Raw genomic sequence first — 13,694 nt, forward strand, 5'->3', positions numbered from 1 at the left:
TTTGGGAACCGCTGTACTATGGTTGGCTATTGCCCATATACTATAAACAAACTATCCTAAATTCACAAAATGACTTTCTTATGCAGGGCTTGACAAATGGCGGTCACCATGACAACTATTATGTGTCCTTATAACTCCCAGATTATACACATCTCACACTGGTACACTAGCTTAGTTTTGCCATGATAACCCACTCTGCTATGCATAAGCAAAAAAAAGATATTGTAATGCTAGCGATTAGTATTATTGACAATTAAAAAAAAAAAAAAGCATTCGATATGCCAAATGCTATTCACAAATTGTGTATGTAACAGAAGATCTGCTCAATGTATGTGGTTCCTAAAATCTGAAACTGAACTTTGCTAGCTGCTAACAAAGATGGACACGTTTGCATGGATTCAGTATGTGTGACTGGTAGATGGGATGCCACCAGTCAGAAGCCACGGAACATAATCCCAACAGGGGCTGGTCAAGCATACTTCCTTACATGCAGTCTAAAGGCCCCCATACACTATTTGACTTCTCCCCTCAGAGAAATTGCATCCAAATCCCTCTTGAGCCGCCTGGGACCTTCCCGGGTGGCAGGATTGCATGCGTTCCCTGCCACTGGTATCTTACATGCAGCATGTATGGTCTCCGGCTCCGATTTAATGTGCACGGGACCATGCATCAGATCGGATGTCACACATGCTATCTGGCCTGATTTCACCAGATCTCTTGGCTCGATCCACAGGAATCGGGTGAAATCTGGCCCAAATCGCAGTGTATGGGGGTCCTAACCCTGACACTCTCCTCCCACCGCAGCCTACTAACCACAACCATCCTCGTTCGTGTCTAATTGCCCCTCCTGCAGCCTTACCATCCCCACAGCCTAACCTTAACATTCCCATACCCCCTCCGACCCGAACTCCCACTAGTATCTAAATCAAACCTATCCCCTTCTCAGCCTAACACTGCGACACACTGGCAAACTTACTTCGGCATCTCCAGTGATGTGTGTCGATTCTGTTTCCGGTCGGGATTCCAGCCCTGGGGTTAGGACCGCCTGCTTCATAACTGCATCCTGTTTGCACATAGCTTTCCCATTGCTTTATTAAGTAAAACCTGTGTTGCTAAATTGTTGTGTTGTGAATTATGCCACTTGATAAAGGATGAGGGGTCCAAAGTGCTGATGTGTTCACAAAGGCCAAAACTACTGTATAAAGAGGTTTTTTTTTTTTTTTTTTGTGATTGGAAGCTAACAAACCAGTTAACTTATTTAATCCAACTCCATAACCTTTGGGTTGATTTAAGGGACTTCAGTCACACAGAGGGCTGCCATCTCAAATTGCGGGGCCAGGGACTGACAAAATGGGCAGGGCCTCCATAGGGGAAAGGTGGGGTGCATAGGTAAGCAGAGAGCTAGATAAAGTATAAAATATAATAAATTAATAAAAAAAAATAATGTAAGGCTAAAATAAACAGAAATGGATGTGGCACCTGTGAAAAATGTTCCAGCTCTTTTTAGTGATAAAGGTCCTTGGGGTGTACTAGGCTGTCCCTACATCTTGATGATCTGACAGGCATTTCGTGGGGCAGCCGTTCTACTCCCCGCTGACTTGTCCTTCCTTGTGCAGCTCAGGTTGCCGTCGGTGTAGTGCTGGGTGGGCTGGCAGTTCGTGAATGGCCGGTAATTGGTGCGGCTGGTGACCCTTGTGTTCCCACTGCTGTTTCCTCCCGTTTGCAGCTCGGTATCAGGCAGCTTCTTCTGACTTCTCTGGCTGCTGGGGGATGCAGGGTGGGGTAAAAGGAGCCTCCATAGACCTTACAATATCGGCAACGATGCGTGTTGTGCACTAGACACTTTTTCTTGAAAAAGTCTGATACACTGGCAGCACGGTACGAACAGCAATGCTGCCACCCGGGCCCCATTTCTGTCCAGGCCCGGGACTCAAGTACCCCTAGATGTATGTGGACACATCTGTACTGTAGAGTACAATGTATATGTATGTACGGCTTTTTCTCATATATTAATCATGTCTTGTTTTATTGCAGTTGCTGGAAAAACACAAAGTCACTGAAAGCATGACTGACTTGCTGGAGCTGTATCAGATGGAGGATGAAGCTTACAGTGCTGTTGTAGAAGCCACTACTGAACTATATCAATACCTGTTACAACCGTTCCGAGATATGAGAGAGCTCGCTATGTTAAGGAGGCAGCAGATTAAGGTATTTATTTATGTACAACTCCCATACAATGTAATACATATAAGATTTGAATAACCCTTTACACAGGGGTGTTTTAACCAGGGCTGTGGAGTCGGTAGATAAATGTTCCGACTCCTCGTACTTCTGACCCCGACTCCTCGACTCGGACTCCTCTGTATTAATATGCAAATGTATTTGATACATTCCTTGCACCACACTTAAAAACCTAGGATAGACAGTTTCTTCCAGAAACATGTACACATGTCTACCCTCATACAGACAAGCAGGCACGCAGGTTTTAAAATAAATATAAACACTAACAGTTGAATCCAAGAAGCTGTTCCATCAAGTCCTTCTAAGCTCTTCTAGCTATAGAGAAGAATCTTCACTCGATAGGAAAGGTTCAGAAGTGTGGAGCATGAGTTCCACATGCTTTGTGACGACAACAAAAATCAACGAGCCACAATCTCCGCTGGTTTGCTTGCTCGTCACCGTTCAATTCATGGACACAAGGAACGATTTCTTTACCGAATCGTTACTGGCGACGAAAAATGGTGCCTGTACATCAATATGAACCAGCGTAAGGAATGGCTTAGCCAAGGTAAACAAACGACCCCGCGCATGAAACAAGATCTTCATCCGCGCAAAAAGATGTTGTGCGTATGGTGGAAGAGCTTGGTTGAATTAATTTTTCGAGTCTACACCAGGTGATTTCTACCAACGAGGTATTGAAAACCTTATTGAACGTTGGAAATAAGTTGTAAACTACAAGGGAGAATACATTTATAAGTATTGGTGCTCCGAATTGTGCGTTGCGTGCCATATAGTGAAGCACATGAAAAGCATGCTTTTTCATGGTCACTTAACGTGTTCGTTTTGCGGTTACGTGAGGCACTGCATGCATTGGTCTTTATTCTTACAGTAGAGAAGCCATTAATTATAATTGTCTGAGTCGGTGCATTGTTTGCCGACTCCGACTCCAGGTACTCGAAATTGCCTTCGACTCCGACGCCACAGCCCTGGTTTTAACAAACAAGAGGCCCATGCGCAATTGTTGCTTTTTGACAGTCCGTTTCCGTGCTGGAGTTGTGTACTTTACGTGACACCTCCACAGCAGCAGAGTGTGCGTGGCACAGGGCCACCATTTACTGAAAGAGAATAAGTGCACAGCCGTCTATGACTTAAGCACCTGCCGCAATGCTGTTTGCACGGCGCCAAGTGCAGAAAAGTATTGTTGCACTAGTTTAGACATTCAGAGGTATGACCAGTGGTGTTTCCTGCATATAAGACATTGGGCCAAATCAAATACACTGAATTACCAGGTTGATTTTGCCATGTAATTGCCAAATAGGAAAACTCTCCCATAATCTCTCCCTTTCTGATTCTCACACCCTATTACATTTGACCCATTATCTGAATTCATTAACACAAAGTCCTTATCCTGTATGAATGGGACCCTCCTATGGAACTTCTGTGTTCTATAAGAACAGCCATTGGGATACATATGGAAGATGCCTCCTTGCATTTATACTTATCTGCAAGTATGGGGGATTCTTGCTCAGCACCTATTCACTGTACACAGCAGGCAGCAGCATTTCCCCCCCGCTAAGTAACAGGTTTCTGTACTTATTACTCTGTACACTATATAGTATTCTATATTCATATTTGCGCAGAAGACCTTGGAACTGTTAACTGCAGAAGGTAGATTCCACTTGCAGCCTATAGAGGAACAAGCAGAAACTGCATAACCGGCAGATAAATGCACAACTAATTGAATCTGCTCCATATAGGTTTTCAGTTTATTTTACGCACATTTTTTTTTTTGGGGGGGGGGGGGGCACTGAGAATGCAGAAATATGAAGATCACCTCATATTGTGGTTATTAGGACTTAGATATGTTGTGCTCCTATTTTGGCTTACTAATTTATTCCCGCCATACTCCACAACCTATGTATTCACGCCCTAGTAACCGTTTATTTATCTCTAATCTTTCAGTTGAGTGATTACTCCACCCACCACTAGTACTATACTGTGTTTTTGTGAAATATTTTGTAGTTTTCCCACTTGGCTGTTTTAGCAGGGTTTTGCGCCCTGCCCAATTTTTAAAGGGCAAATCGCTGTCTGCCCTTTTAGCAGTGCGTGTGGTGTCAATGCCAGGGAAAGCTTGGGGGAAGGAAGACCAGCATCTCCGTAGGTGCTGGGCCCAACCCCAACAGTGAGGTTTGAGGGGTGTGGTATAGGGGTCCGACAGTCGGGATCAGACTTGTGGGAACCGGTGTAGCAGCGACTGTTCCGGACCGTGGTCTGTTGCTGCCCTGTGCGCATGGCCGCGGCTACCCCCGAGACGGAAGCTGCCTCTCCTCCCCATCCCACCTGGGCCAGCAGCAGCGCTAGGACGCACCCCCCCCCCCCATCTGGGAGCAGACGCTGCCTCTTACATCCTCTGCTCCAATCCCATCCCTCTTGTGACGGACCCCCTACAGCTGGCAGCAGTGCGGAGCAGGGAAGCTGGGTAACTGCCTCTCCTCCCTCCCCACCGAGCACACCTCTCGCTGCTGCACTGCTCTGCTCTCCTCCTCTCACCACAGCAGCAGTGAAGGCAGAGGATGGGAACAAATTGGACTGGACTGGGAACAAAATGTAAGTGGGTCTATTGGGGGCATTAAGTTTTTATAAACAGGAGTACTCGGGGCATTACATGTAACAAAAATATGTAATGGGCATCACAGTGTGCAGCCTATTGTGTAATGGGCAATACAGTGTGCAGCCTATTGTGTAATGGGCAATACAGTGTGCAGCATATTGTGTAATGGGCAATACAGTGTGCAGCCTATTGTGTGATGGGCAATACAGTGTGCAGCCTATTGTGTAATGGGCAATACAGTGTGCAGCATATTGTTTAATAGGCAATACAGTGTGCAGCATATTGTGTAATAGGCAATACAGTGTGCAATGTTGTGTGTAATGGGCGTTACGGTTTGTGGCATAGAATGTAAGGGGCATTACAGTTTGCGGAATAATGTGTAATGGGCATTACGATGTGCAGCATAGTGTGTAATGGACATTATGGTGCTATTGGTAAAGCCATGCCCCTAATTTTTGCCGTGCACCTCTCAACGTGTGGTGGTAATATCTTACCACATGTATGTAGCCTGTAGCATCCATTAAATATAACTAGCCTGGTGTATAAGCTGCTGGTGGTGATGGCACTTTTACCAGAATCACACTATAGAACTGTGGTCACAGAAATAATGTTATATGAAGGGTTAGGTAATGTCTGATGTAGGGGTGGATTGGGCACCAGCCCAAAGTGATGGAAAAGGGGGCGTGTCATAAGGCCATACCCCTTTCTGTGGAAATGTACCCTTTTCGGTTGCAGCACCCTGCCCTATAAAAAGTCCTAGAGTGAACACTATATTTGTATTTTCTCCTCCCAGCAGCAGGGGACACTGCAGTCTACACGTGTGGGATAGTGTGGGTGCATTGGAGGAGTCGGCACTTTAAGAAATTTGAATACAGCTGGCTCCTCCCCCCGCTATCCCCCAGCAGACTCCAGTCTTAGAAAAAGTGCCCGGAGGAGTCGGACTCCCGGGCTATTTCTCCTAAGGAGACTAGGATTTTTGTTTCCTTTTTATTTATTTTTTATTTATACTTGGACACAGACAGGCTGGGAATGCCTGTCTGCGACGTGGGACCCTGGAGGGACATGGTCGGGCCTGCATGCAGCCTCCCTCCACTGTCCAGCCACCGGAGCCTCCGTTCCGGGGACCCGCCCGCAGCTGCATGCGGTGTGCGTCGCGGGTCCTGGGCTATCTCCCCTGAACTCCAGGGACGCCGGTGACAAGTAAGGGCGCTGTGCGCCAGACAGGGGGCGGCCATTAAGCGCGATGGTCGGTGGCAGAGAGAGAGCTGAGTCGCGGTGGTGACGTCAGCGCACCCTCCAGTATGCCGGCTGTTTGGGGCAGGGCTTGGATTTCGTGCCTCAGCATAAGAGAGGAGGGCGGAGCTTGCTTCTCTCTCTTCTCTCTGAGCTTTTGAGCTGTGAGGTGGCTTTTGTGGTGCTCTCTCTCTCTGCAGTTTGCTGTACAAAACGGGACCTCTGTTACCTGTGCAGCTCAGCGCTCTCCAGCGGACTACAGGGACACTGTAAGTCTTAAGGGGTACATTACACACACAAGAATCGGGGGTTATTAATTGGCTCCTCTTCCCCTGTAACTTGCCAGTGTCACGATCCGAGCTCTCAGACAGACTTTCTTACCGGCTAAGTGCCTCCGCAGGTTCAGCTTGCGGTCCAGACGTCACCCCTGCCGGCGTCCTGTCTGCCGTGCGCCATCACCGCTGCCATCCTCCAGTCTGCTCAGCGCTGCTGAATCCGCGGCTGCGCGGCGCACCGCTCTCCTTGTCCCCAGTGACAGTGCTCAGTGCACGGCAATCCACCTGTCCGCCGCCATTGCTCCCAGTATCCAGCATGGTGTGCACAAACATACTTCCCCGCCATAGCCTGACATGGGGGCTGCCATGTTTTCCCAGTCACATGTCATTCCCGTCCAATCCTGTGTGATCTGATCTCCCAGTCATACCTGCCCGGCCAATCCTGGCCACCCAGTGGGTATAAGTATGCTGGGAGCTCTCAGATCAATGCTAGTGCTTCAGTTGTCTCCTGTATATGGTCAGCTGTCCTTGTCTCCGTGCAAGTGTCTCTCTCTGCTGGTGTTGTCTTCCATGCTGCAGTGTATTCCAGGTTATTCCATCTCCTGTTGAAGTCCAGGTTATTCCATCACCTGTGAGCCTGCCTCGTCTGCCTAGCGATCCAGCCTAGCTCCAGGACTCTGGTCCTCCGATGCTCCAGCATCATCCATCTCCGATGTTCCACCATCGATAGTCCAACACTCCGGACCCACAGTCAAGCTTCCGTCCGTCATTCCGGACCCACAGTCAAGCTCCTATCTTCCGTCCGTCATTCCGGACCCACAGTCTCCATATCCGATATCCATCCGATGTTCCACCATCGATTCCACAATTCATCATCCCTGTAAAGTATTGCAATCTGCATGAACTGTCATTTCTCCTGCATACTTTACTGCCTGTACCGTTACAACCTTCTGCATAATAAATCTGGTTGTACTTTTACCTCTGACTGCTTATTGGCTCTGGGTGCACTGTCGCGCAGTTCATGCGCAGGGGTCCTCTCCAACCTCCCCGGTTCAGGTACCGGTCCAGGTCCCCACCAGAGGTCTCAGTCTTGTCGACTGAGTCCCCTGGTGTGACAGTAAGCACTAGCCAAATGGATCCAGCCGCAAACCAAGCTTCTCCACCCAGCCCTGTACAGCAACTGGCTGTTCGCTTGGATCAGCAAGAGGCTGCGCAGAGCCAAGTGATTCATTGCCTGCAAGATCTGTCTTCCCGGCTGGATAAGTTACAGACCACTCTCAGTGGCCCTGAGCCTGTCAGAGAACTTCCAAGTCCCGTTCATCCTCCTGTAATGGCTGCTGCACCTCGCCTTCATCTATCTGTCCCCACCAAGTATGATGGGAACCCCAAGACCTGTCGAGGCTTTCTCAATCAGTGTGAGATTCATTTCGAGCTGCAACCCAGTAACTTCCCTACTGAAAGGGTCAAGATCGCCTACATCATCTCCCTCCTGTGTGGAGCGGCACTAGAGTGGGCATCTCCCTTATGGGAAAGATCTGATGCCATCCTGTCCAATTACAAGGACTTCGTGTCAACATTCCGGCGTATCTTCGATGAGCCTGGGCGATCAGCATCTGCCTCCACTGAACTCCTCCGTCTCAGACAGGGATCCCGCTCCGTCGGGCAATATCTGGTCCAGTTCCAGATTCTGGCGTCTGAACTCTCCTGGTGTGATGGGGCCTTATACGCAGCTTTCTGGCATGGTCTATCCGATCGTATCAAGGATGAACTTGCTACAAGAGACTTACCCTCAGGTCTAAGTGACCTTATTTCATTGTGTGTTAAAGTAGACCTACGCTTCCGAGAAAGGGCTATAGAACGTCACAAGAGCGCTCCAGTTAAAGTGCCAACTCCTCCGCCTTCTTTACCCACTGCTCCTGCGGTCCACTCCAAAGAAGAACCAATGGAGATAAACCGTTTCCGCTTGTCTCCAGGAGAACGTCGACGTCGACGGTTGGCACAGCTCTGCCTGTATTGTGCCGATCCTGCACATCAAATTTCTGCATGCCCAAAGCGTCAGGAAAACTCCTCCTCCTAGCCCGTCAAGGAGAGGGTAGGCTAGGAGTAATTAAGTCCTCTCCATCAGCAACCGATTGTGTCCTTCCAGTTTCCCTACAAGTTGGTCAGCATTTCAAGACTGTCTCCGCGCTTCTTGATTCCGGTGCCGCTGGCAACTTTGTTACTGCAGAACTGGTCCGCAAGTGGGGGTTGCCCACTGAAAGTCTTTCCAAGACTGTCTTCCTTACTGCTGTGGATGGCAGTAGGATTCCTGATGCGACAGTCTCCCGCAGAACTTTGCCACTTACAGTAAAAGTGGGAGTCCTGCACACTGAACTTTTGTCCTTCCTGGTTTTACCCCGAGCCACTCATTCTCTGGTTCTGGGTTTACCCTGGCTCCGTCTTCACAATCCCCGTCTTGATTGGAAGACATCTGAAATCCTTTCCTGGGATCCTTCCTGCTCCGGTACCTGTCTCCAAAAGGTACTCCCAGCTCGTCATTCTTCAGCCGATGCAGCAGACCTTCCGCCTCTTCCCTACCAAGAGTACTCAGATGTATTCAGCAAGTCTGGCGCTGATGTTCTACCTCCTCACAGACCGTGGGATTGCCCTATTGAACTTATCCCAGGCAAAGAACCACCCAGAGGTAGAACCTATCCTCTCTCTCTTCCAGAGACTCAAGCCATGACCAGTTACATCAAGGAAAATCTGGCAAAGGGATTCATCCGTCCTTCGACTTCTCCTGCTGGCGCAGGATTCTTCTTCGTCAAAAAAAAGGATGGAGGCCTACGTCCCTGCATTGATTATCGCGGCCTCAATGACATTACAGTAAAGAACCGATATCCGTTGCCTCTCATCACCGAGCTGTTTGACCGTGTCAGCGGTGCAACCATCTTTACAAAACTCGATTTGAGAGGAGCATACAATCTCATCCGCATACGAGAGGGCGACGAGTGGAAGACGGCGTTTAACACCAGAGACGGCCACTATGAGTACCTCGTCATGCCCTTTGGGCTCAGCAATGCCCCAGCCGTGTTCCAGCACTATGTCAATGAGATCTTTCGGGACATTCTGTACAGTCATGTAGTTGTATATCTCGATGACATTTTAATCTACGCCAATAACATCACAGAACATCGTTATTGGGTCAAAGAGGTTCTGTCCCGGCTGCGAGCTAATCATCTCTACTGTAAACTGGAGAAGTGTGTCTTCGAGGTGAAGTCTATACCCTTCCTAGGGTACATTGTCTCCGGTTCCGGTCTTCAAATGGATCCAGGAAAACTGCAAGCCATCCAAGATTGGCCAATTCCCTCTTCGCTGAAAGGTATTCAACGTTTCCTGGGTTTTGCCAATTATTACAGAAAATTCATTCGTAACTTCTCTTCTATTGTGGCTCCCATCACTGCCTTGACTAAAAAGGGGTCTAATCCAGCGAAGTGGCCGGCAGAAGCCATCAAAGCCTTCCATCTGTTGAAACAGAGGTTCACTTCCGCTCCTGTTTTAAGACAACCTGATACCACCTTGCCCTTTATTCTCGAGGTTGATGCCTCCTCCGTGGGTGTTGGGGCAGTCCTCTCGCAGAAAGCGCCCGATGGTCGTCTTCATCCCTGTGGGTTCTACTCCCGTAAGTTCCTGCCTGCAGAGCGTAACTATGCCATCGGTGACCAAGAGCTTCTCGCCATCAAGTTGGCATTAGAAGAGTGGAGATATCTTCTAGAGGGCGCTGTTCATGAGATCACAATTATCACAGACCACAAGAATCTTCTGTATCTCAAGTCTGCTCAATGTTTAAATCCCCGTCAAGCCAGATGGACACTTTTCTTTTCCAGGTTCCGTTTCAAGCTGTCGTTCTGTCCAGGGACACAAAACCGAAAAGCTGATGCCCTTTCCCGCTCATGGGAGCAAGAAAGTGAGTCTAAGTCCACACATCAACACTTTATTATTGATCCAGTGGCATTCTCCGCAACGAGAGTTTCAAATCTCACGCCCCCTACAGGGAAAAGATATGTAAAGCCAGCTCTAAGAAAGAAGTTGCTCTGTTGGGCGCATTCTTCAAAATTCGCTGGCCATGCAGGCATTCAGAAAACTTACGAGTTTATCACCAGGTCCTACTGGTGGCCGTCCCTCAAACAGGATGTACAGGACTTTGTTTCCTCTTGTGCTAAATGTGCTCAGCACAAGACCAGTCGTCAGTCTCCTCCTGGGCAATTGATGCCACTGTCAGTGCCACATCGTCCTTGGACGCATATTTCTATGGACTTTGTAACTGATCTTCCAGAGTCTGACAAGTTCACCACCATCTGGGTGATTGTTGATCGGTTCACCAAGATGGCTCACTTCGTTCCCCTCACCGGTCTTCCGTCAGCTTCCAAGCTGTCCCAGCTCTTCGTCAAAGAGATATTCAAGCTTCATGGACTGCCTCTCGAAATCATCTCCGATAGAGGAGTCCAATTCGTAGCCAAATTCTGGCGAAGCCTGTGCTCCCTGCTTCAAATCAAGCTAAAGTTTTCCACAGCCTACCACCCTCAAACCAATGGCCAAACGGAGAGGGTGAATCAGGACCTTGAAGCATTTCTCCGCACATATGTCTCTTCTTCCCAAGATGACTGGGCTCAACTCCTTCCATGGGCAGAGTTCTGCCATAATAACCAATATCATTCTTCATCTAATGTCACTCCATTCCTTGCCAACTATGGGTTTCATCCTCGAGTTCCTGACTTCACTCTGCAACCTGTGTCCTCTGTTCCAGCGGTCGACACGACCATCCGGCAATTCGTCAAATCCTGGAAGCTTATTCGTTCTTCACTCCTGAAGGCTTCAAGCAGGTACAAAAAATTTGCCGACAGGAAACGCAGAGCTGTGCCAGCCCTCCGTCCCGGAGATCGTGTCTGGTTGTCAACCAAGAATCTTCGATTGAGAGTGCCATCGATGAAGTTCGCTCCCCGATATATTGGTCCTTTCCCAGTTGAGCGAGTCGTCAATCCAGTAGCTTACAAGCTTAAATTGCCGCCCTATTTGAAAGTGCCAGCTACATTCCACATTTCGCTGCTCAAGCCGCTGGTCTTGAATCGCTTTCATTCCAAGCTCCCCAAGGCTCCTAAGGTTTGCACCCAGCGTGGAACTGAATATGAGGTCAGTAAGATCTTGGACTCTCGCATCCGATATGGTCGTCTGCAATATCTGATCGATTGGAAGGGCTACGGCCCCGAAGAACGATCATGGACCAATGCCATCGATGTCCATGCTCCCAGACTCATCCGGGCGTTCCACTCCAAGTTTCCCCGCAAGCCTAAAAGGTGTCCTGGGGCCACCCTTAAAGGGGGGGGTGCTGTCACGATCCGAGCTCTCAGACAGACTTTCTTACCGGCTAAGTGCCTCCGCAGGTTCAGCTTGCGGTCCAGACGTCACCCCTGCCGGCGTCCTGTCTGCCGTGCGCCATCACCGCTGCCATCCTCCAGTCTGCTCAGCGCTGCTGAATCCGCGGCTGCGCGGCGCACCGCTCTCCTTGTCCCCAGTGACAGTGCTCAGTGCACGGCAATCCACCTGTCCGCCGCCATTGCTCCCAGTATCCAGCATGGTGTGCACAAACATACTTCCCCGCCATAGCCTGACATGGGGGCTGCCATGTTTTCCCAGTCACATGTCATTCCCGTCCAATCCTGTGTGATCTGATCTCCCAGTCATACCTGCCCGGCCAATCCTGGCCACCCAGTGGGTATAAGTATGCTGGGAGCTCTCAGATCAATGCTAGTGCTTCAGTTGTCTCCTGTATATGGTCAGCTGTCCTTGTCTCCGTGCAAGTGTCTCTCTCTGCTGGTGTTGTCTTCCATGCTGCAGTGTATTCCAGGTTATTCCATCTCCTGTTGAAGTCCAGGTTATTCCATCACCTGTGAGCCTGCCTCGTCTGCCTAGCGATCCAGCCTAGCTCCAGGACTCTGGTCCTCCGATGCTCCAGCATCATCCATCTCCGATGTTCCACCATCGATAGTCCAACACTCCGGACCCACAGTCAAGCTTCCGTCCGTCATTCCGGACCCACAGTCAAGCTCCTATCTTCCGTCCGTCATTCCGGACCCACAGTCTCCATATCCGATATCCATCCGATGTTCCACCATCGATTCCACAATTCATCATCCCTGTAAAGTATTGCAATCTGCATGAACTGTCATTTCTCCTGCATACTTTACTGCCTGTACCGTTACAACCTTCTGCATAATAAATCTGGTTGTACTTTTACCTCTGACTGCTTATTGGCTCTGGGTGCACTGTCGCGCAGTTCATGCGCAGGGGTCCTCTCCAACCTCCCCGGTTCAGGTACCGGTCCAGGTCCCCACCAGAGGTCTCAGTCTTGTCGACTGAGTCCCCTGGTGTGACAGCCAGACTTCAGGGCTACTTTACTGGGTATTTCCCTGCTGTTGGGCTGTATTTTGGGGTGTTTCTTGTGTGACTGGTGTTGTGTGTCTGTCAGTATTGTTACATTTACTGGGCAGGATGGCAGGAAAAGCAACTTCATCTAAGGCTGCTTTGAAGGTTTATTCCTGCAAGAGCTGTAAGCAGCAATACACACAACATGTTAGAGGGTGTTCCCTCTGTGAGATTTGCTATAGGGCTTCTCAAATTACTGCTGCTCCTGCAGCACCTGTGCAGGCAGCTGCTGTTTCCTCAGAGGTGCTGCAATCATTGCTGTCTAATCTGAATGCTGAAATGGCTGCCTCTAGGAAGGATAGAGAGGTGTTTCAGACTCAGCTTTCTAGATTGACCTCTGCAGAGCCTGCTTGGGCTCAATCCTTAATTCAGTCAGTGGACTCTTTAACTCAGTCTATGGCAGGTCCTGCTAAGAGACCTTCGGCTGCTGCTGTAATTAAAAGAAAGGCTATGCCCTCTCTGTTTTTGGCTGATGATTCAGACCATGAGGATTATATTATAGAGGAAGGAGAGGTTCTTCCCCCTGTGGAGGATATCCAACCCTTGGATGTAGGGGAGGATGAATCACAGGGTGTGGAGGGGCTTATTAGAGCTGTTAGGTCCACTCTGAAATTAGAGCAGCCTGAGGTTACTCCCCAGGTGTCCATTTTTGGACGCTCTCAAAGACAGGAGTTGTGTTTTCCGGATTCGGAGGAATTAGACTCTCCTCTCCTCTCTATATGGAAATGTCCGGATAGGAAATTCCAGGTGTCAGCTCGCCTAAGGACACTATATCCTTTCTCTCCTGAATCCAGGGCCAAGTGGGAGACTCCTCCCACTCCGGATATCTCGCTATCCAGGCTATCTAAGCGAGCCACTCTGCCTGTCCCCGGGGTGGCCTCTTTGAAAGAGGC

General features: G+C 49.2%; 1 protein-coding gene across 1 annotated transcript in view; it reads left to right on the forward strand.

Annotated features, from left to right (window-relative positions):
• JMY (junction mediating and regulatory protein, p53 cofactor) overlaps positions 1–13,694 on the forward strand; it is a 98,111-nt gene that overhangs the window by 14,127 nt on the left and 70,290 nt on the right. The window contains exon 2 of the mRNA XM_083152285.1: positions 2,035–2,208. Within this exon, the coding sequence (XP_083008411.1) occupies positions 2,035–2,208 (174 nt within the window). The remainder of the gene's footprint in view (positions 1–2,034; positions 2,209–13,694) is intronic.

The sequence above is a fragment of the Crinia signifera genome, chromosome 1 (genome assembly GCF_055691185.1).
Source record: "Crinia signifera chromosome 1, ASM5569118v1, whole genome shotgun sequence".
NCBI lineage: Eukaryota > Metazoa > Chordata > Amphibia > Anura > Myobatrachidae > Crinia > Crinia signifera.